This window comes from Sturnira hondurensis, unplaced genomic scaffold (genome assembly GCF_014824575.4).
Source record: "Sturnira hondurensis isolate 20B ecotype Veracruz unplaced genomic scaffold, ASM1482457v3 Scaffold0023357, whole genome shotgun sequence".
Taxonomy (NCBI): Eukaryota; Metazoa; Chordata; class Mammalia; order Chiroptera; family Phyllostomidae; genus Sturnira; species Sturnira hondurensis.
Window position 1 is genome coordinate 1331533 of NW_028095988.1, and position 20616 is coordinate 1352148.

At 48.4% G+C, this 20616-nt stretch overlaps 1 protein-coding gene across 1 annotated transcript in view; it reads left to right on the top strand.

Moving 5' to 3' along the window:
* The first annotated feature begins 1224 nt into the window (after positions 1-1224).
* The window catches only part of NUP210 (nucleoporin 210), a 118104-nt gene continuing 98712 nt past the window's right edge, over positions 1225-20616 (top strand). The window contains exons 1-2 of the mRNA XM_037037453.1: positions 1225-1618; positions 19326-19462. Of these exons, the coding sequence (XP_036893348.1) occupies positions 1434-1618; positions 19326-19462 (322 nt within the window). The 5' untranslated portion in view covers positions 1225-1433. The remainder of the gene's footprint in view (positions 1619-19325; positions 19463-20616) is intronic.

The window sequence follows — 20616 nt, forward strand, 5'->3', positions numbered from 1 at the left end:
TTCTGGAGGGGTGGGCTCAGACCCATCTGGGCCTCTCTGAACACCAGTAAGGTGTCCATGCCCAGCTCAGGAGTCACTCCTTCCAGAGCATGATTGAAATCCAGCTTCTCCCAGCCTTGTCAAATGGTGGCATCATTGTGTGCCTTCCGGGTACACAATGGAAGTGTGGCATTCAGGGCACACTTCCCGGAAGCTAAACAAGTTGGCCCTGCGCCTGCACACCCTGCCTCCTTTCTGACCACCCACTAGGCTGAACCCTCCCTGCAACAGATTAACACTTTAAAGACAGTGTGGTACACCTGGTGCCTGCTGAACACACCCTCATGCAATTCATTACAAAAACAACTACAAACCACAAAACATAAAAAGGAGGTTGAATTTAAGATCCGGGATTTCTGCGAGCATACGAATTCAGTGATGCTGAACTGTCCCCCTTGGCCTCCTCAAGCCCTGACGCTCTCTCAGCGGGATGAGGGTAAGAGTGAACTCTGGGAGTGCTGACGTCCTTGATCTACTGTTTGGGTTACCTCGGTAGCGCTTCAGGAAGACAGTGAGTGGGTGCAAATCATAAAACAAGGACTTTAGGATGAAGAGAGCCCCATTGTCGGCCTTATTGGGTGAGTGACCTTCGGACTACCTAATCTCAGTTTCCTCCTGGAGAAATAGGGATCATAAGGACTTCCTGGCAAGACTGTGAAGGGGAGGAAGCATACATAGGGCCCTCAGTGCTCCGATATGTCTTCCTCGCCTTGGAATAACCCAGCTTTCTTCTGGAAATCAGGAACCTGGATGAAGCGCACTCTGGCCCTCTCCATCCCAGATTTCCTAGGTGAAAAGAGCTGAGCCCAAGGTTGAGAAGTTGCGGGGCGGGAGGAACTGGCAGCCTCCTCCGAGCTCCTCCGAGGCCCAGAGGCGCTGAACAGAGCCCATGAACAACCATGGGAATGGCGGGAATGCTCCACATTGACGGGCAGTACAGCCACAGAGCGTGAAACCACAAGGTGTGAACTTGGAAGCCAGAAAACTGGTCAAGGCTTCCCGCCTTGTCCTGGGTGTCACTCAGGCCCGCGCGCGTGCAGGCTCTTCTCACGCGGGCGCGCGCCCCACCGCTTCTATTCCCTACGGTGTCTCGGGCACGCTCCACGTCCTGCCACCGGATCCTGGGGAGCGCGCATCATCTCATACCCGCACTGCACGGTCGTAGGCGAGTAGCCCAGTGCCTACCTCTGCCCAGCGTTACTGCAAGTGGGGTCGCGGGAGCTCAGCTCCCTCGGTTCCCGCCAGGGCCCAGGAAGTAGCCCGAGGCCCGGGCCCTCGCCCCGCCCCTCTCGCTCCCGCGCTCATCACCTGCTGGCCGAGCGGTTGGGCGGGGACGGAGGACGCGAGGGGGGGCAGGCGGGCCACTGGGTCGTAGGAGGTGAAGCCGGGCGAGGATGGCGGCGCTTGCACAGGGGTTGCCGCAGCTGCCGTGGCTGCTGCTCGAGCTCTTGGTGCTGCTGACGCTGGGCCCCACCACCGCAGCGGCGGCCAAGCTCAACATCCCCAAAGTCCTGCTGCCCTTCACACGCGCCACGCGCGTAAACTTCACGCTGGAGGCCTCGGAGGGCTGCTACCGCTGGTGAGGCGCGGCCCCGCGGAGGGGAGGCTGGCGGGCGCGCTGCAGGTGTCCCGCGCGAGGGAGGTGGCGCGGGCTAGTCCCGCGTGGTCTGAGTGCTCTTAGCCTTTGGGCTGGGGCTGGGACTGGCGCCGGAAGACCGGCACGGCGGCTAGGCGCCCCCTAGCAGGCGCGCGCGCAGCAGGTGCGGAGACCGGGCGACCGGGCCCCGGGGCCTCAGCTGCGGTCTAGCGTGACCTGGCGGCGTGCATTCGGGTCGCCGCCACTGCGCATGGCGCCACCGGGTCTCTGCGCCGCCTCGCGGGAACCGAGCTGCCTGGGCCTGGCTGGTTGTGACCTGCGTGTTTGTGGCTTGTTTGATAGGGTTCTCGCCCACCTCACCCAGGCGGCCTGACTCTGGGACGAGGATTCTCAGGACTCACCCAATAGGGAATGGAAGGTACCTGGGCTGCTGGGCTCGGGACTAGCGTCCCGTTGTCTTCTAGTTGACTCCGGGGAGTCGGTGGACAAGGCCCTGCCAAGCTCTAGTGAGGAGACGAAAGTTTCGTGAGATTGTCTTGTGACAGTGGACTCATCCCTGGCGCCACATTGGTGTGGGAATTGGGTTTGTGGAGAAGTGTGTAAAGCATGTGTGGGAGTCAAATCATATTCCTGCAGCATCTTTGGGAGGAACATAAACCTGTGATGAAAGGTCTTCAGAAGAAAGTATTAGGGATCCATTTGACAGTCAAGAAGTGAGACACAAGGGAGTGGTTGGTGATTCACTCCCAGGTTTCCCAGAGTGGAGTCAGCCCTGGTGCCTCAAACTCAATCCTTGTTCCACACCTCCCCTCCCGGCTTCCCAGGGGAACTCAGGAATTCTACACTTACTGTAGGGAGTATCATCTGAGAAACACCAGATACCAGTGAAACTAGAGGGCTCTGTTCCTCCTCTCCACATCAGGGAGACCTGGCTAGGCTCCTGGCTGAGCAGGGTGGTGTGGTCCAGCCTTTTCATCCTGCAGTTGGAAAAGAATGCGGCTTCTACTAGCAGGGTGGAGACAGCCCTCGGTGTGACTGAGGTGCCCGCTCACACTTCATAGGAGCTTGCTGGAGATGAGAAGGAGGAGGCAGTCCCCACTCAGACAGCCCCCATGATACACTTTTGCTCCTCCCCTTCTTTCACAGTATCAAAGCTGGGTTAGAGTTGAGGCTCAGCAAGGTAGGGATCCCATTACAGAGAAGTGTGTGTGTGTGTGTTTTGTTTGTTTGAATATTCATCTGTGCAAGTATGTTGCCCATAGCAGCATTCTTTCTTACTCGCTCCTTTTTATTTTCTGAAAGTTGGCCTCCTAAATTAAGGACATGCTATGTCAGCCATTTTTGTTTGGGGTTTAAGTGTCTTCTGTGCCTCCAGGGTGTTATTTCTGGCTTGCTTCAGAGGCTCATCTGTGGCTTGAAGTTTTCTGTATCCCTGTCTAGGGCCTTGTCTTGTGTGGGAAGACCAGCTGTTAGTCCATCCTTTGCAGGAATACGTGCTCACTCTCTGGTTGAAGTTGTCAGTTCTCTTAATATATGGGCAAGAAAGAGGAAGCTGGTTATTAAAAACAGCTGGCTTGAAATGAATACATCCATTTGGGTGTATTTGTATGCTACTTCCTTTGAGATTCTATATCAGTATTTCTTTCTCCTGGAGTACCAATCTTTTTTTTCTTTTTACCTAATTTCATTTTCTTCTGAAAGGAACTGATGGACCAGGAGATTTTAATTTACTTTTACAGCTTCTTATGAGGAAGGAGAAAAAACATTCTTAGTCTCTGATGCATCAGAGAAGCATTAAGTGCACTATATTAAATAACTTGTTTTGCATCTGACCCATAGTGTTTATTGGAAGTGTGTGGATACTCATCTCATGTGTCTCCTCAGAGATGTTTGGTGGTTGTGATTTCCCTGCTAACCTCACAGAAAAATCTTCTATCAATTAAATACTGAAAATGTTTTTAAAAATTTTTTAGTAATACTGCTCCTGTTTTCATCATCTATTGTTTAGTTCAGCAGTTTTTAACCTTTTTCATCTCATGGCACACATGAACAAATGGCTAAAATCTTGTGGCACACCAAAAATTATAATTTTTGCTGATCTGACCAACAAATAGGTAAAAGTAAAGTTTTGATTCATTCACAATGGACAGCTACGGTTGTGTTAGCTGTTGTCATTTTTTAAAATTTGACAATCTAAGGGAAAGGAGGTCAGTGCACCTGACTAAGGAGTGGGGTATTGCATGTTTTAAAAATTCTTGCAGCATGGCGGTGATGAATTACTGGCTTAGTCAATGTACAGACAAGCTGTATGTCTTTGGTGATGTACACCTGGTGAAGAAAATATCCTCTGCATCCAAGGAGTTCATTTCTAAGTCTCTGTGATGAACCATAAAAACATATCAATGCTCCTGAATCTTGGGGTTATTTTTGCTCATTCTTTGAATTTGTGGCCAAGCTCCAAGTTTACAGAAATCACCACATGCCTGAGCCAAGAATGTTTACTCTTGCTGTTTCTTGATTTTATAGCATCCAATAATTGGACGGTTTTAGGGCCAGAGGAACCATAGCGATCATCTGGTCTAAACTACCTTCAAAGAGGGACATGCTTTATGAGATCTCCTATAACTCGGGATGGTCTGTGAATTGAGAAAGATGCCCCTGGACTCCTCCGGTTCCACCCCATTCAGGAGCTTACAGCCTCTGGCTAATTTGCCAGATTAAGTGAATTCCTCCAGTTATCTAGCACTATGGTTGTGTAACAAGTTCCTGATTCTTTTTTTGATATTTTGTGTTATTGAAAGTGCTCCATAAAGCATATTTCATTGGGTCCTTTTTAAGGTATCCTTTATATAAAAATGGTATTATATAGAAAATTGAGAAAAAGAAGAATAGATCATAATTCTTTAACTGTAATATAGTCAATCAGTCACCATTTTGGTTTCCTCAAAGTGCAAACCTGATATTTAGGCCACCTGGTAACCTGTTTCTCTTCCAACCACCAGCTAAAATGAAAGCCCAAGTATTTTTCCATGTTGTTTCAGAATCTCCCTCAGTGTTCAGTGTCTAGGCACTGTTCTGTGGGGTAGATGTTGCATTATCTGCTTATTCTTTTCCTTGCAGTGTGAGTCCCATGGTTTCTGGATTCTTCAGTGGGCTGCCTTATCTTGGAAAAAGTGAGTGTTTTAGGTTGGCTTCCCAGAAGTAGAGCTTGAGACAAGGATTTAGTGTGTGCAGTTTATTAAGAGGCTGTTCTACTAAGAAGTGGGAAGGGAAGATGAGTGAAGATGTGGTCTCTGAGAAGGTCTAGCCTTGGGCTGATCTGGGTGATGCCCCTGGAGTTGAATTGTACTACAGGTTGTTCTCCCTTGGGGGCAGGGGTAGGAAGAAGGAGGTGAGGAGGAGGGTGGTTGGATGGGGGAAGACCAAGTTTTTTACCCATTGCCTGCTTCTGGGAGAAGGGGGATGTATGCAGCCTTGCAGGCCTCTGGGTGAAGCACTCCTGCGGCTAAGGGTGTTGAACTAGACAAGGTTACAGGTATAAACTGTGAGCACCAGTACTCCCCCATCTGCCTGGTAAAGAGCACCAGGTAGGACATACACAGTGTGCACTAAACCCAAAACCAAGCTGTGCACAGACTTTTCCTCCTCCTCTCTCTTTTTTGGAAACTCTTGCTGGGGCAACTTGGATTTACCAGGCTTGGTCCTGAACGAGGTTGCATCCTCTCACCATGGTCTAGGTACTTCTCAGCCACAAGTATAAGGATTTGGGGGGAGGCAAGTGGGAGCCCTTGCTGCTGCAAGGGCCCTGTACAGTGGAGCTTGTCCTTGGAGTATTCTGTGGCACTTTGAGAAAGTGGGCATGAAAGACCCTATTGTCCCTTCATTCTTGCTGACCCACGACTGTGGGCAAAGAGAGTCCAGTACCACCCTGGGGTCTACACACTTCTGAGGGTTCTTCCACCTGACCCCAGCAGGAGGAAGCAGCAGCTAGTCACAGGGTAGTGCTTTGCAGGGTGAAGGTGGGGGAGAGAGGGTGAGGTGAAGGCTTCCTTTGGCTCCTCCTAAGACCCCTCTACATACTGAGCCAAGTTGGAACATCATCCAGCCCCCAGGTCTTCTACTGGGTTCATGGACTGCAGGACAGAGGCAGTCACATGTTGGAAGCTGGACAGGTGAGGCGACAGGACCTGAGGGAAACTGGATAATTAGGCTCTGACATTAAAATTAAAAATTTGCAATGTAGAAGCTTAACCAAAAAAATTAGGTTTAATTCAACTGGAGGCCCACCAGTTCGCAACGTCTGTACCCATTCATGGGGCGTTCCTGGTCCATAGCTCCTTTTGTTCCCCTAGTCCGGAGTGTTTCTCCCTCAACACTCCATTTGTAGGCACTATTCGCCCTTACATACCTAGACCAGTCTCTCTTGTGCTCTCTTCTTCAGGGGTCTTGGAATGGTAAACCATCGTTATGTGTTCCTTCCTGGGGGTCGTGTTTGGTGTTATTTCTGGCAAAGATGCCAAAGCACCTGCAGTGCCCAGGACAGTGCTCACCGTGAAGATCCATCTTGCCCGAATGCCCTAGGGACAAGCATGATGACAGTCATATTTCACAGATGAGGGTTGGGGATTCACTTACCAGATAGGTGATGAATATTCGTGACTGTTACTATGAGCCAGGCACCATTCCAGGTCCTGGGCATGTGACAGCGAGCAAGCAGATGAGACCCTGCTTTCCTGGGGCATGTAGGTGATTGTGGGAGGTTAGATAATAAACTAGGATGAAGTACATGGCTCCATTTCTTAGGGCGGTACGGCGTGGGGGGGTAACAGTGTGCTGTGGCAGATAAGGGCTGAAGGGGGCCAGTGCAGGAGAGGGCGGTCAGGAGAGGCCTCCTAGGAGCTGAACTGGGACCTGAGGGGGCACCAGCTAGAGTGAACGGCAAGTGCAGAGGCCCTGAAGAGGGACCGAGCTTGTTGGAAGAGCACAAACAAAGCAGGCTGGGTGAGGGGAACGGTGTTAGGAGGTGAGGTTAGAGAAGTAGGGAGAGGCCAGGCCACATGGGATCTTGTAGCTTACAGTTAGGGGACAGGAGGGGGTTGCCAGGGTCAGGAGTTGGGTGGGGTTAGCCTGGGACTGGTTGTGTGCGCCTTGCCCTCCCCTCTGCATCCGGCCCTGTGGGCTGCTTGCGGCTTTGGTTCCGCAGGATTGGGTGGGGCCTTGCTCAACTCACTTCATGAAACCCATGGAGGGAGGTGCCTTGAAGTGTGTGTTGCCTTCAGTTGACCTGGTGCCCGGGTTGTTTACCTCCTGCTTCCTGTCTCGGTTCCCCACTCTGCCCTAGCCTACAGGGCCTAACCCTGCCCAGGACGGGCTGGACCCTGCAGGTAGATGGAGGGTGGGCGTTCGCTTCCACTGCCCCACCCACCCCCATTCTTTTCACACCTCTCACATTTTTGAATGTCATTTTTCCGGCCCCCTGTTCCCTGCTTAGCGCCTGTTCCTGTGTTGAGAAGAGTGCGGAACTGGTGCCCCGCACAGCACCAGACGGACTCTGTGTGCCAGTGGGCTTTCAGAATTCAGTGTCAGTCTTTTAGAGTTCTTCGAGATGCATTTACTTCTGGTACCAATATGTTGTTTATATTTTTTTTCTTCAAAACTTGTGCTAAAATACACATTTCATGAAATTTACCTTCTTGAGCATGTTGAAGTGATTGGTTCAGTGGCATTAAGTACATTCATACATTTGTGCAGCCATCCCCACCGCCCATCCTGGAACCCTGTTAATCCCTAACGGAAATTCTGCGCTCAGCAAATGCCAGCTCCTCATCCCCCCCTTCCAGCCCCGGCAGCCATCACTCTACCTTCCTTAACGCCTTTGGATTATTGGCTTGTCTTCAGGGAGAGCAGGCAGAAGGCTCAGAACCCCTCCCCAGAACCAAGGAACTTTGTTTTGATTCACATTTGTTTTATGGTCACTGCAGAGGTATGGCAAGTGAGCTTTCTATGTACAGTAACGATGTAAGGTTTCCTTTAAAGTACTGTTTCTATAAAGAAGAATCAATTCAAAGGAAAAAAATAAGAATAGGGTATAAGGGTTACATGGATGTGACTGGATGCAGGAGGGCAGCATACAGAGAGGGGCCCGAGGGTGGGGAAGGGCTGGCAGAGGTGCGGGTGTCTGGGCAGCTGCCCCCGCAGCCAGAGGCGCATGCCCAGAGGCCGGGTCCTGAAAGAGTGTAGAGCACGGGTGGCGAACACAAGGCCCGAGGGTCTCCCACCTTGTTGTATCCGGCCTGGCACCTTGTTTCTCCCCGTCGGCAGCACTGAGCTCTCCCTTAACTGTCAAGGAGTAGTTACATTTGTACTGTCCTAAAATTACAGCCCTTTGAAGGCAACCGCGAGGCTGATGTGGCCCCCAGTGAGAATGAGTTTGACGCCCCTGTTGCAGAGAGTGTGTGGCAGAGGGAACCAAAATAACAGAACCGGTTTTTCTGCTGATCCCTTTGCGTGTTATTCCACACTTATTTCTAAAAACAAAACTTAACCCTTTTTGACAGGAATGATAACCACTGCACAGATGGGCAGCCAGAGACCAGGGATCTCACAGACAGTGGCAGAACCACTTTCAAAACCAGGGCACTGGCTTTAGAGGCAGCTCAGACCTGGGAGGCAAGAGGAAGTGAGACAGCACTTCTCAGCTAATGGTTGGTTTACCTAGTTCCTTTAAGACAGTTTTAGAAAAGTTGTGACACTTTAAAAGCATTTATGGTAGTGGGATGTTTGAGGAGGAGGTTGAGGCCATCTTCTGCCCAGGTCCGGGAGCCCAGCCCCTCCCTGTGGGCAGCCCAGGTAGGGGTGGGAAGCCCTCATCCTTGTTTTGAACAAACCATGTGTCCAGACCAAGGGTCTAGAGCTAGGCTGGCTGAATCCTTTTTCTAGGAGTGTGAATGTGGGCAGGTTCCTCAACATCTATGCAGAGGTTTCCCGATAGATCAAAAGAGGGTTTTAATAGAATTGTTGGAATGCAAATGAAATATCTGTACCTGACACATAACAAATGAAAGGTTTTTTCTTTTAAAAATATATTACCAATTGTTTGAATAAAATAAGGCAACAAGCCTTAGAAGACTTCAGTCAGGGAATTTTATTTGTGCAAATTCTTCTGACTGTATGTGACAAGAAATTCAAACCACAATAGTTTAATAAAACAATGAAGTTGTTCTGGCTCATCACCCTGAGAGCCAAGTAGGATTTTTGTTTGGGCTTCTGTGTCACAGTGTCTTGTTAGCAGGAATTGGCCTCTTAGTCCTTAGGTCTTGACTTTGGCAAGGTCTCTCTGGGGTAGCAAGATAACAGTTCCAGCCGTGCAGCTCTCAGAGTCAAGTCTAGTGAGACACACGCTCAGGCCTGAACCCTTGTCCAGCTAATAGAACACACAGCTGATTGGCCAGGCCCTGGAAACACAGGTGGCCAGGCACCCGTTTGCATGTGTTTGCATGTGTGTATATGTGTGTGTGTGTGCATGAGCGAGGGAGAGAGAAACAGCCAGAGATAGAGAGAGAGACAGCAGCTATACCGCGGGCTCCCCTGGGGTGTTTGAGGGGAGCTGCCCCGTGATCTGGAAGGAGGTCATGGTGTGTCGTGAGTGAGAATGCTGAGAGGAGAGGAGGCAATATGGCTATGTGGCCAGCACTGAGCCTCAGTTTCCCCAGCTTCAAGATGGGTGCCTTGGACCCACCTCCTGTGTAAGACATTGGGGGTGGTTCTGAAAGCACTTGGAAAGGCATAGAGCCTTCTCCTCCATTAAGGACACTTGGTAAAATTAAGTATAAAATTACAAACCTTCTTGTAAAGAAAACTCTAATCCTAGATGGCTCTGCCTGTAAATCCTGTGAACATTTAAGGAGGAAATACATAAGTCCTTAATAAACTCTTTCAGGAAAGAGAATGATCATTTCCTAGCTCATTTTTGTAAGGCCAACATTACACTGATTGCAAACCTGACAAGAACATTGCAAATAGGAGAAATCCATAGACCAAAAGCTCAAAATTCCTTAACAAAATACTAGCAGATCAATTTCAGGAAAATATTAAAAGGATAATATTTCATGAAAATATTGTCATGAAAATATCAATTTCAGGAAAATATTAAAAAGGATAATGTATCATGGCCATCTGGGGTAAAAGACCAGTAGTGCAAGGCTGGTTTAACATTAATAAAACTATCAGGATAATTTACTGCATCAACAAAATGAAGAAGAAAAGTCATATAATCATCCCCATAGGCGCAGCGCATCCAACACCCATTCGCGGTGAAAATTTGCAACACACTAGAAATAGAAGAGAATGAATCTATAACCTGATAAAGGACATCTACAAAACCTGGGGCCAGAGTCATATGCTAGTGCAGTGGAGCAAGACATGAACCAGCCACGGGCTCTGTCCTGCTGTCACGTCTGGAGGAAGTTGGGCAGGAAGGAGCATTGTTTCCAAGCCCTTGTCTCGGGGCTTTTGAACTTGCTGATTCTTTCCCCCAGACTCCTCTTCCAGGTGTCCGGGAGTCCATGCCCGCCTCTCCTTTGCAGGCGTGTGGGTCTCTGCTCTCGCATCACCCTGTCCAAGTTCTCACCGTGCTACTGAAAATTACAACCTTTCCCTTCCCTGCTTTATGTTTTCCATAGCTCTATTTCCCCAGATTCCATAGCATACATTTTGTTTATTCTGTTCTCTTCCCACTAAAATGTAAGCTCTGTGAAGGTGAAGATTAATGTATATTTAGTACTTTGTTGTATCCCCAGCACTTAGAGTGGTACCTGGGATATTGCACATAACCCAGTGTATGTGGATTCAATGAATGAATAAATGAAGTAGGGACTTCAAGGTAGACCAGTGGTATTGAGGGACCTGAGAGGAGGGTAGGTGAGAAGGCTCATGGATGTGTCCATGGAAGAGTTGCTGTTTGCCATGAGCCATAGGAGTTGGACAACACCAGGGTGGGTGAGAAGGGCATGTGAAATGAAGGGAACAACATAAGCAAAGGAACTGAGGCAGAGAGGGGAGGAAGCTCAAAGGAAGGGAGAGGCTTCTCAGCAGAGCTTAGACTTGAAGTCAGAAGCTTCAGGCTCTTGCCAGGAGTGTGACCTTGGATCAGGAACCCCCTTTCGGGACTGGATTTTTTCTTGTGGCTCTGAGGAAGGTGGGATGGGGATGTGGGGTTGAAGAGGGTGCTCTTGGGACCCTGATAACAGGGATCAGGGTGAGGTTCCATTAAGAGAAGGAGATGGACGGGGTCAAGCAAAAATGATCACGATGTAGAAGGGTCCACCTTTTCCTCATTTGTTTAAAGAGCACAGTTCCCAGGCTTGGAATCATACCAAGTGCTGCAGGGCCACAAGCCCTTTGTTTGGGAGCTTCCTCTTGTTTTCCAAACTTGAGAGCTGACTGTGTGCAAAGCCCTGTGATAAGAGCTTTGTTAGGTATTTAAACCACTCACACTCTTTGCAGCAGGTATTTTTATTCCCGTTTTACAGAAGAGGAATGGAGGCCCAGAGAGGTTAAATCATTTGCTCAAAGCCCCACAGCTGGTGAGTGAGTGGCAGCACCCTACTGTTTTAAGGACTTCACCGTCCAGCAGTTACCAATAGAGAGCTGAGCAAGCCATGCTGCCGTCACAGAGTGCTACTTTACCACTCGGCATCAGGCCTTCAGCTGATTCGGTGATGCCCACCACATTAGAGAGGGCAGTCTGCTTAACTCAGTCTACTGGTGTAAATGATAATGTCACCCAGAACACAAGGGGCCCAGAGAAAGACCTTAACACTTTCATGTGGCCCGTGGGGAGTGTGGGACGGTGGGACGGACGTGCCACCCAGCAGCTGAGATGCATGAAAGAGCCAAGTGCGTGCAAGTCGGGGCAGTACACATCCTTTTTGAGGAGTGGTGGTCAGTTTAAACTGTGGGGCACCCAAAGACTCTTCAGCAGAAAAGCCATATGAGCCAGGACCTCTTTCTTTGGCAGAACATGATGCTGCGTCCAGGTAAATGGGGCTGTTGGAGCAGGGGACCTGGCTTTGGTGGTGGCAGATTAGAGTGTGGATCCGCCAGAACCTCACTGTGAGGGGGGCGGTGAGGCCCAAGGACACACCATTGCTGGATTCTGTGTGTTTTTTGTGCCCCTTAAAAGTATGGCCAAAGCAAATGGCTTCAGAATATTTAAGAAAGAGTCAGATAACTAAAAAGAACCTTCTGCTGGTTGTGGAAACACCACCTGGGCTGTCATAAACCTTCTGTGATATTGGGATGAGCCCTTCCAGCTTCAAATGGAGTGATCTGGAGCCCAGAGGAGACTCCCAAGTGAAAGTGGGTATGTGGTTGTTCACACCCTGGTAGTTTGCCATGTCTGCCGCTGACTTTTTTCAGCACTTTAGCATTTATTATAAAGTGTTTCCAGCCCTCCTGCCAGCCCTGTGAGGATCAGTCTGGCTCCCATTGCATGGGGCTCAGCCCAAGTTGAATAGGGGCGGGGATTCCAGACTGCTTCAGGCTCGTCCCAGGGCTCTTCCCGCTACAAAGGCCCTCGTTGTCTTCAGGCTGGAACAGCCACCCCACTGCAGGCCTGTGTCAGGCTGGGTGCTTCCTCCCCAAGCTGCTGGAGGTAAGGCCTGCTACTTTGTGTCATCTCCAGGCTGCACTTACTGCCCTTGGGTCTGCCCTCAGTGCCAAGGCCCTTTCTGAAGAGATGACAGAAGGGTGACCTGCCACCTCCCCTCCCTACCCTCTGCACCCATCCAGCCCTGGGCAAGGACCAGAAGGTGCCTACATGGAGTGGTGAATGAAGAGCACCACGTGACTCGCTCTCCACTTGAGTCCAGTCTCCAGAGCTTGCTGTCCGATCCCATAGTCACTCGCCACTTATGATTTGTGAGTGCTTGACATGCCACTGGGGCCACATGTTGAATGGTGATATTTGGGGTATGTTGGGTTAAATAATATGTATTGTTAAAATTAATTTTATCAGTTATTTTTCTTTAACAAGGCTTTTTAATAGGGACTTTAAAAAAATAGGGATAAATGGATTTCTGGCCAAGATGGAGGCATAGATAGATACACTTTGCCTCCTTACACAACCAAAAGGACAACTAATTTAAAAACAAAAAATAACCAGAACTGCCAGAAAATTGAACTGTATATAGGTCCAGCAACCAGGGAGTTAAAGAAGAAACATTCATTCAGACTGACAGGAGGGGCAGAGAGGATGTGCGGCAAGGCGGCGGCTGGAAGACTAGGTGGTACCACATTTGGGTGCAGATAAACTAAGGACCAACTGGGGGGCGAGACAGACCGAATAACTAGGGTTCCAGCATGGAAAAAGCCTCAAAACCTCTGGCTGTAAAAACATGTCAAGGTTGTGGCTACGGGAGAAACTCCCAGCCTCACAGGAGAGTTCATTGGAGAGAACACAGGGTCCAAGAGCATGTACAAAACTACCTACCTAATCAGCACCAGAAGGCCCCAATTTGCTTGTGGGATAGAAGCATTGTTCCCTCTCTGACCCCTCCCCCACATACAGTGCCGCAATGCAGTGACCTGGGTTGACTCGCCTTGGCAAATACGTAAGGCTCTGCCCCTTACAATATTATGGTTGTGCTGAGACAAAGAAATTTGGCACAAATGAAAGAACAGATCAAAACTCCAAAAACAGAACTAAGTGATGAAGAGACAGCCAACTTATCAGATGCAGAGTTCAAAACACTGGTAATTAGGATGCTCACCGAAGTGGTTGGAGTGGTCACAAAATAGAGGAGAAAGTGAAGGCTGAACAGAGTGAAGTAAAGAAAAATATACAGCCCTGGCTGGTGTGGCTCTGGATTGAGTGCTGGCCTGTGAACGAAAGGGTTGCAAGTTTGACCCCCAGTTGGGGCGCATGCCTGGGTTGCAGGCCAGGTCCCCCGTGGGGGTGTACAAGAGGCATCCACACATTGATGTTTCTCTCTCTCTCCCCTCCCTTCCTCTCTCTCTAAAAATAAGTAAAATCTTAAAGAAAAACAAAAGTAAAACTAATAAAAATATTTTTAAGAGAAAAATACACAGGGAACCAACAGTGAAGGGAAGGAAACTGGGACTCAAATTAACAATTTGGAGCAGAAGGAAGAAATAAACATTCAATCAGAACAGAACGAAGGAACAAGAATTCAAAACAATGGGGAGAGGCTTAGGAACCTCTGGGATAACTTTAAACACTCCAACATCTGAATCATAGGGGTGCCAGAAAGAGAAGAGGAGAGGCAAGAAATTGAAAGCTTATTTGAACAAATAATGAAAGAGAACTTCCCCAATCTGGCAAAGGAAATAGACTTCCAAGAAGTCCAGGAAGCTCAGAGAGTCCCAAAGAAGTTGGACCCAAAGAGGAACACACCAAGGCACATCATCATTACATTACCCAAGATGAAAGAGAAGGGGAGAATCTTAAAAGCAGAAAAAGGAAAGGAGACAGTTACCTACAAAGGAGTTTCTATATGACTAAGAGCGGATTTTTCAAAAGAAACCTTGTGGGCAAGAAGGGGCTGGAAAGAAATATTCAGCGTCATGAAAGGCAAGGACCTACATCCAAGATTGCTCTATCCAGCAGAACTGTCATTTAGAATGGAAGGGCAGGTAAAGTGTTTCCCAGATAAGGTCAAGTTAAAGGAGTTCATCATCACCCAGCCCTTATTCTATGAAATGTTAAAAGGACTTATCTAAGAAAAAGAAGATCAAAACTATGAACAGTAAAATGACAACAAACTCACAACTATCAACAGCTAAACCTAAAAAGAACAAAAATAAAAACGAACTAAGCAAACAGCTAGATCAAGAACAGAATCACAGAAATGGAGATCACATGGAGGGTTATCAGCAGGGAGGGAAACTTGGGGAAAAGGTACAGGGAATAAGAAGCATAAATGGTAGGTACAAAATAGACGGGGAGGTTAAGAATAGTATGGGAAATGTAGAAGCAAAAGGACTTACATGTATGGCCCATGGACATGAACTAAGGAGGGGACATGCTGGTGGGAGGGGGGTACAGCGTGGAGAGGAATAAAGGGGAGAAAATGTGGAACAACTATAATAGTATAATCAATAAAATATACAAAAAACTAGATACAATATTTTCAACCATTAGACTGACAAAAATAAAATTTCGACAACATGAGAAAAAAAAGGATGAATTGGCAGAGAGGATTCTTAGGGCAGCGAAACTACTGTGTTTGATACTAAGTGGCAGACATGTGTCATTATATGTTTGTCCAAATCCATAGAATGCACAACCCCAGGAGTGAACCCTTGTGTAAACTGGACTCGGGGTGGTGATGACGTATCCGTGTAGGTTCATCATCTATAGCAGATGCGCCATCTGGTGGGGGAGGTTGATAGTGGGGAAGGCTGTGCACTTGTGGGCGGGGAGCATAGGGAAAATGTACTTTCCACTCAACGTTCTTTTGAACCTAAAACTACTCTAAAAAAGGAGTTTATTAGATTAATTTTACCTGTTACTTCTTTTCATAAGTCAATTAAAATTTTTTAAGTGTGATTCACCTAATATTTCACTGGATATAGATGCTTTAGGGCAGTGGTCCCCAACCTTTTGGGCACCAGGGACTGGTTTTGTGGGGGAGAATTTTTCTGCAGATTAGGGTGGAGGGGGCATGGTTTCGGGACAGTTCAAGCACATTACATTCAAGCTCACCTCCTGCTCTGTGGCCCAATTCCTAACAGGCCCCTGTTGGTACCAGTCTGTGGCCCAGAGGTTTGGGGCCCCTGCTTTAGGGACCGTACTTGCACTTAACAAAGTCCTGCAAACAGTAGGTACAAAGGGGAAGGCGTGGTGTTTCCAGTCAGGCTGTCGTGGCCGTCTGGGCGTCTCAGTAGCAGACCATGGAAGGGCTGGGGGAGGTGGGGTGGAGATTTCAGGTCTCCAACTTGAACTAGAGTAACTCTTTTCTCATGTGCATGGATGTATTTACTGGAGCTCTGCCTGAGATTAACTCAGTGCTGTGAAGGAGCGAGAAAAAAGGTGCTGTCCCTAGTTTGTTCTTGAGGAGAGGAAGGCTCAGGGAGGGCGCTGCATTTGCAGCCCAGACTGGGAGTCCAGATCTCTAGTTCCCAGGGACTGCTGAATAAGAAAAACTACACTGTTTCTCAGGTAGAAGCAGGATTGCCTTTTTTCCCCCAATGTACTTGGTTTTTTAGAGCAGTTGTAGGTTCATAAAAAATTTGAGCCAAATTACGGATTTCACATATAGCACTCCTCCTCACGGCATCCCCCATTATTAATACCCCACACTACAGTAGTGCATTTACTATAAGTGATGAAGCTACGCTGACACATTATTTTCCAGAGTCCATAGTTTATATCGCAGTTTATACTCAGTGTTGTAAATTCTCCAGGTTTGGGCAAATGTATGATGGCTTGTATTATTATAGTCTCATACAGAATAGTTGCACTGCCCTAAAAATCCTCTACCTACTGCCTATTCTTCCCTTCCTCCGTCTTTTTTAAAAATTTAAATCTTGGAATAATTTTAGGTTTGACGTGTGCACTGGCTTGCAGTGTCCACAGTGTTATGGATGAGATACGAGACAAAGTCACACAGACCGCCGAGTCCTGTGGAGGAAAAGGGACGGCACGGCCACTCTCTCAAGGGGAGAGTGCCTTGTGCCCTTACCTTGACAGGCCTTTATTGGGTTCAATTTTCACAGGAATACAGGTTAAGCTTATTAATCATTGTTATGCAGTACAGATCAAACAATAGATAACATACAAAAAACTATGAGGGCTTATTCTGAGTTAGGGTCTGTTAGCTAAAGGGCTACAAAACTTTGGGAAACAAACTCATTTCCTTCTCAGACCCTTATTATTTAATTGAGAGCATTCTTAGCAAAGCAGGTGTCACAGGATTTTATGTACTCTTTCTCAGGCCTTGATTGCCCCAGGGAGCCTGCCCTTTCCAGCACAGGGCTGCACCTCCCTCTGTCTCTGTTTCAGGTTTACGGCAGGCAGAGGAAGTAAGGCAGCCAAGAGATTGGGAGACTTCTCCCAGACAGAATGAGGACTTGGGCTATGTCAAAGTCAAGGGGCGAGGGTCCATCAGCCCCTTTTGCTATAGCCCCCCAAGTCCTTCCCTGTGGCTCCCATGTGATCATGCCTGTCTTAGGTCAATTCTCCCTTGAGGAATCTTACCCAGCATTGGCTAACTGAGCAAGCACTGGGGGCCAGTTATGGATGAAATAAAGGGGGCAGAGGTGGCGCCTCTGTGGGAGATAAGCTTTGTCTTCTTAGTGCCTCATGGTCTGCAGGTCGCTCACTCAGCCTTAGCCATGGGGGATGGGGAGGTTATAGCTTCTGAAACCAGGCAGAGTGGTTCCCAACAAGGTTTACAGGGAAGTTACAAGGATAACACAGAGTTCCTGTGAACTTTTTTCCCACCTCCTCCAAATGTTGACATTTTCCATAACAAGGAACACTTTTCAAAATGAAGACATTGACATTGGTATCTGACAGTTCACTAAACTCTAGGCTCTTTGGATTTAACCAGTTTTTCCAGTAAGGCTCTTTTCTGTTCCTGGACCAAATCCGGGGTCCTGTATTGCATCTATTTGTCCTGCCCTCTTTGATCTGTGTGAGTTTTCCAATTTGTCCTCTTGTTTCCATGGCAAGTGTTATGTGTGTACATATGTGTGTAGAAGACTTAATGCCCCTTGAAAATGCTGTTAGAGTTCCAAGTCGGTGACTAGTTAGATGGGATGTGTTTCTAGCAGTGTGAGCATTTTGACACAGGTACCTTTTCTTACCTCTCAGGTATCCTCGTCCACTTTGGTGTCTGCCCTTAGTCTCTGAAATTCTCTTTTCTCAGAAGTCTCTCGGTGGGGGGACCACAGTTGCATTTCCTCAGAGGCTTAGACTTCTTCCCTTCCCTGTGGGTGGCCTTTGCTTTCAGAGCACTTTCAGTAAAGGTATCGACCCACTCCAGGCGTCCTGCCAGCAGCTCAGCTGCCTGTGATGTTGGTGCGATCAAAGCATCTGTAGGCGTGTTTGCGGTCACTGCTGTGCTGCTTGGCTCATAGGGAGACACTTGGCTTTGAGCTGGAGGACTTGGACGTGTCTGTTCGAATGTAATTCACATCACTGCTTTTTAACACCAGACAGTTTTTACAAGTTTCCTTCTGACTATCCCAGAGCATTGATGTTTCAGTGAATTTAAGCGGAGGGCGGGGAAGGAAGCAAAGACATGATGTGCCTGCTCTGCTGGGGGCTGTACTGAGTGCAGCCCTGGGAATGCGCCTTGGGGGTTGTGTGCAGTTGGTACTCCTTCCCTGGGTCCTCCGTTGCACTGTGAGCTCGCCAAGGGCAGCATCTCACTCTCTAAAGGTTCTATAAAGATGCATTGGGTTATGCTCCCCTGCTTAAGATTCCCAGTGACTTGTCATTGCTCTTTGAATAAATCTAAGCTCCTTACTGTGGCCTTCAATGCCTCCCCAGCCTCATCACCTCTCTTGTCCTTGACCTCTGCACCTCCCATCTCCTTGACTTCAGCTTCTGTAATCTCCTTGACCTCCAAAACCTAGCTCCTTGACTTCAGCCTTCCCTATCACCTTGACCATCTCCTTCACCTGACCTCTTGCCTTTGACTTCAAAGCCTCTTTTCTCCTTGACCTCAGCAGCTGCCCATCTCCTTGTCTTTAGCATCTCTTATCTTCTGGAGCCCCAGGGCTTGGACTGCCCTGGCCCTCTTATTCTTGGAGCGTGCCTCGTTGCTTTCCACGTCAGGACCTTCACTGACTGGTCCCCGACTGGTACACCAGCGTTTGCACCATGTCACTGAGAGGCCCCCTCAGAGAGGCTTCCCTGAGCGCTCTGCCTACAGACAGCTGCAGGGCAGTGCTCGTCCTTCTGTGCTCGCCATGCCGCGTCCACTCTGCTCGTACCCACTCACTCCCATCTCACCTCAACTCGGAACAGTTGTTACCACATGTCGTAGGTGAGAAACCAGGACGCTGACCCTGGATGCCTCCCAGAGTCACGCTGCCCCTTCATCCTCGTATTCGAGAAGCCCGTCTCTCTGTGGGAGCCATCTCGCAGAGTTTACTGATTTATGTGTTTGTTGATCTGCCTTTCTTACCACATCACCATGATGCCAGTGCCATCGTATGGGGACTTCCTTTCATTGTGGTCATTACGGTGGGTCATCTCCAGGTTTGGTAGGGTCTGTTTGGTGATGGGACCTAATGCTGGAGCCAGCTGTCTGCCAGGCCCAGCATAGAGGTCAACAGAGATGCACCGTGTCTTCTTACCAGACACACAGGCGGTTTTCCTCCTAGTGTAGCATTATTTCCAGTTCCAGAGAATAGTCTTGTGAGGTGACTTACCTGTTGAACATTGAAGTGCCTTCCAAGTCTTTAGTCTCCTGTTTCGTTATTTCAGTGGAGGAAGGTGTACAGAGGTGCATGTCCTCAAATTGTCGTCCTCCCATCAGGGGTCGTGGCTGGGCCTCATTTGTCCTCTGGGGTTGGAGCTTGTGGAGACTGCCCTTCCCTAATCTGTGTGTGAGCCTGGAACAGAGCCCGGGTGGGGAGCCAAGGCTCTGCTTCTGGTCCCAGCTGTGCTCTGTGGGGTGGCTCCGGGGAGTAAAGTCTTGTCTTCTTACCACAGGTCGTCGAGCCGGCCGGAGGTGGCCAGCATAGAGCCCCTGGGTCTGGACGAGCAGCAGTGTTCCCAGAAGGCAGTGGTGCAGGCCCGTCTGTCCCAGCCTGCCCGCCTGACAAGCATCATCTTTGCAGAGGACATCAGTAAGGATGTGAATGCCCTGCACAGCCCCTGGGGGGATGATGTGACAAATATCCCATGGAGACCCCCAGCCATGGATGCCACTGGAGCCCGTGGTCGCAGTGCTGTTTCCCTTGTTGGGCCAGAGGACACCCAGGGAGGACGGGCGTGCTGAGCAGGCAACACCCACCTTGGTTCTGTCTGCCAGCACTTTGTGCTGTTGTCCCTCTCCTAGGGGCTGACTTTCATGTCTCAGTATTTATTATGCAAATAACTCTTAATGGGTATTGAGTCAGAAGGAAGAAAGTCATTGCAATTCTTTCATTCCCCTCTGTTTAATTTACTAATATTATGGTTGTAAAATGTTTAGAAAGCAATTATTGTAATTTTCTGTCATGCTTTTCTTCTATCTCACATGGTGTGAAAAGTTTTCTCTCTCATTATAGAATTGTTATTAGTGGCTGAGTAATATTCGTCACAGGAGCTTGTCCTACCAGCATCCCTCACATCGGACCTTTATATTATTTTCAGATGTTTGTTTCATTGTTATATAGAAAAAGAAAGATTCTTATTCAGAGAACAATTTTGGATTCTTTTAGGCCATTTCCAGCTAACAATAGATTCCCAGTTTTACTGGGTCACACAGCATATGAATATTTTTTAAAGATTTTTATTTATTTATTTTTAGAGAGAGGGGAAGGGAGGGAGAAAGAGAGGGAGAGAAACATCAGTGTGTGGTTGCCTCTCGCACGTTCCCTACTGGGGACCTGACCCACAACCCAGGCATGTGCCCTGACTGGGAACGAACCAGTGACCCTTTGGTTCACAGGCTGACACTCAATCCACTGAGCCACACCAGCCAGGGCAGCATAGGAGTATTTTTAAGGTTTTTGGTAAGTGAGGTTGTATTGCTTTCTAACAAAGTACCATTGATAGTGCACAGAGAGTTTTTTGTGTGGTGCCTGGAGAATGATCAGGATGACTTTGTGTCACTTGCGGTTATTTTTGCACTAAAGAGTTCTTCAGATAAGACACATGCCATTTATGTGGAATTGTTCCACTGATTTGTGGAACAATTTAAAAATCCATATGCATGCAAACACACCCCTTTTCTTCCATGGTATAGTTGGTAGTCTCATGTGAAAATACCAGTGTAGGTAAATAAAAACAAACAGGT